This window comes from Porites lutea, chromosome 5, assembly GCF_958299795.1.
Source record: "Porites lutea chromosome 5, jaPorLute2.1, whole genome shotgun sequence".
NCBI lineage: Eukaryota > Metazoa > Cnidaria > Anthozoa > Scleractinia > Poritidae > Porites > Porites lutea.
Window position 1 is genome coordinate 10,080,964 of NC_133205.1, and position 3,287 is coordinate 10,084,250.

At 38.6% G+C, this 3,287-nt stretch overlaps 1 protein-coding gene across 1 annotated transcript; it reads left to right on the plus strand.

The window, feature by feature from the left end:
* The first annotated feature begins 871 nt into the window (after window positions 1-871).
* LOC140938783 (transmembrane protein 163a-like) lies at window positions 872-2,272 on the plus strand. Its single transcript, XM_073388312.1, has one exon. The coding sequence runs from the start codon at window positions 1,104-1,106 to the stop codon at window positions 1,911-1,913; it is 810 nt and encodes a 269-aa protein (XP_073244413.1). The 5' UTR covers window positions 872-1,103; the 3' UTR covers window positions 1,914-2,272.
* Window positions 2,273-3,287: the final 1,015 nt, after the last annotated feature.

Below are 3,287 nucleotides of genomic sequence, written 5' to 3' on the forward strand. Positions count from 1 at the left end.
TTGTATTGTCTCAGTTCAGAGCTGAACATAGCTACGGCACCTAGAAACACAAGAACAGGCAAACAAAACTACTTAAAACTACTGTAGACATAAAAATTATTCTCATTGGTCTGTTTCATCCAATCTTAGACTGCAACAGTCCGTATATTTTTGCGTATTCAAGTACGCGCGTGAAGTCAAACAAAAGATGACGAATGTGCGAGGCTGAAAACAGAGAGCTAGACTGGGGAGAGACTTTTTTTCCTCTCGCCTCGCACGCCCTAAGGGCGTGTGAGGCTCGCGCGCTTCGCGCGTGTATTACTTTTACGCCACGCTTTACCGATTTCTTTACTGATTTTGAGAAAAATACCCGACTTTTTTGCAGTCTAATACAACCTTTGTGATGGAAAAGGCTTTGATAAATACATTTCCAAAAAGTTTGTGACAAGTGATTAACTTTTATAGTCAATAAAAGTTATTTTAAAGTGTTTTCAACATCAAGTAAAGCTATTTTGTATAAGTCGAGCAATATTTCATTGGTATTCTAAAAAAGTTCCGCATTGCTTTGCTTCTTTGTTTGTTTTGACTTATGTTTTATTCAGTGTTGAAGTGGGCACATGATAGTATTCAAGCCTGGGAAACGATCCTTTGGAAGATTAATGTTCATAACTCCAATAAACTTGAAATGATCCAAAAAATAAATGAGAGCGAACTGTTTATGTACCGTGCCCTTTTTGCGCTGACCGATGAAATGATTTATGATAATTTACAGTCACGGTCGATTTGACGAACGCATTGTTATGCTCGCAAATAGCGATGCTAGACGATATACTGTTTTTATTCATAGACATTGTTCAAGGTTTAAATGACTACATCTTCCGCTATTAAAGACCACCAAAAGCAGACAGCGATTTGGAGTTAATGATATTCTTTGTAAAACACGTTTGGTGGAAATGTATTTTATTTTTTCAAAAGAAGCATAAACTGGCTCATAAACAGACCGACTGGATTTAAACAGATACTTGCACACAAAAGTTTCAAGTCGTGTAACCTGAAAAAAATCGAGCAGTGAATGAAAGTCATACACATTCCACGTTGCATTTGTTGCGAGCTGAGTTATTCTCATGGATGAAAAGAACGCCGAGAAAGAGAAGATAATTTTGCCTTCAGAGAGCGAAGATGAAGATTCAAAGGAATTTCGTGAACCCTGTGCCAGCTCGTATTTAGTCGAGGAGCGGGAAAGCTCCAAGAAGTCGTTGCCGCAAAAATTTCGAAAGCGCTGGACCCGAGCAGCACTATCGCTCGCAATAATCTCACTCATCGCCGTAATTGCTTTGAGCTTGGCGTCATTTATATCCTCAAAACAAACCGAAAGCTCGGCTGTTTTTGCAGCGGGCTTTGACGCTTTTTTCGCGGCTGTTAACGTGGTCGCAGTTTGTTGGAGATTTCGAGACGAGCTTAATGGAGATGTTGGATCATCAAGGGAGAGCAAGGCGACTTGTGTTATAGCTGTAACATTTATTTTGGGCGGAGTAGCAACTGTAGGCATCTCACTACATCATCTGAAAATCAAAGATCACCCAACAAAAACGGGAGAAATGATCATTCTTCTGATCACCGGATTTGTGATTTATACCGTCCTGTGCATATTTCAATGTAGAATTGCTTCAGCGATGCAAAGCCAATCTATGAGAGCTCTCTCGGTAGATTCCGGGCTTGGCGCAGTAATGAATGCTGGATTACTGGGTTCATCCTGGATTTATCGGCAACATACAAACCTCTGGTATCTTGACCACGCGGTCGCAACAGTTTTAGGTGTTGTTTCTACAGTATACGGAATTTATTTAGCCATAGAAATTATACAGGTAAAGATAAACGGTGCAAAATCAATATCATTTAAAAGAGAAGGATTATCATCAGACCAAAATAATTAGAAAATGTCCTAAAATTTAGTATAATACTTTACTGGTGATCTAGCAGTCATATATGTACCTGGATTTTTGAAAACCGGGTTAGCAAAAATATCAACTCATTCTACTACTTGGCAATTTAAAACGATAAAACTCGTTCAAGGGCCGATTAAAAGAGTCCAAATTTAAAATGACCCAAATTTTATGATCTCTTCATACAAGTTACAGTTTATACGAAAGTAGTAAATCACATCAGAAGGAAAACGGATAGTTCCTTTTTTTATAAATGACTTAAAAGTTTACATGAATCAAACCTACCGAAAAAAAGATATCTTTCTTGCTCTTTAAATAGCTGTAGAGTACGCTATTTATCAGAATTGGTTAATAAATTATAAAGGTGTTCACGCATAGACCGGGGAAACGTGTGGCCTTTCGTGTGGCCCTCCTATTGAGCTTCGAGATAATCGCTTGAACATAGCAATTTTATGTTCGTGTCGTCAGCACTTTGACCCAGACTCATGTTACAGTAAAAACATCTGTTATTAGCCTGAGTATCAGGCGTTTCTGTGGGAAAAGGGGAAAGATGGAAGCGAAATCTAAAACTTGAATCTCCTCTCCCCTAGCCTCTTAGGAAGGCCTAATATTCAGGCTAATCTGTTATCGACCGCTTGATCTCAGTATTTACATGTTTTGAAGTGGTAAAAAACGTGCCAATGAAAACAACTTGAGCTGTGAGTAATCTTTACTGAAACTTTTCGAGGTCGCAAAATGCAAACGATCTAATTCCTTTTTCAATAATTTGAAGAAAAATAGCAAAATGAAAGGAATGAAGAATCTTGAAACGTGTAAATATTTTAATAAATATTTTAATCGTGTGGCACAATGCGTTTTCGTGCCAACCATAAATTATAGATTATCGTCTATCGATCATCTCTATGTGTAGTCTCGGTTGAATAAGGCCCGTGTATAGTGATGAGTTTAGCGGGTTGTTTTCTCTTAAAATCTGTGCGCTGTCTGTTCTGGTTAACTTATCGTTTTCATGCAGTACAATATTTCTGTATAGTCTAGGGTTTATAGCCTGCGTTGCAGTCAGCCCACGCACTCGTCAAAACCGTTTGTATAGCTCGGGGATACAGAAGGCTTAGAGCCTCTGCGACGCAGGCAAAGGTTTTATGGCAGCCCAGGAAACGCCTTTCGGCGAGTCTAGTCTGACGTTATATTCTGCTTTGCATTTCTATTTTTTTCTAATGACTGACGCCTACTAGATTGACAAGGAAAGTTTCAAAGACAAGTTATAGATAATTGCACTATACTCAAGACGCCGAGAGCCTGTCTGTAAAAATCAGACAAATTCAAATTTTCGCGGCAAGGGTAGAAAATTCGATTTCTTTCATATTT

What these genes read in the sequence shown, in the direction of transcription:
- LOC140938783 (XM_073388312.1), top strand. Translation starts at nt 1,104, where the DNA reads ATGGATGAAAAGAACGCCGAGAAAGAGAAGATAATTTTGCCTTCAGAG.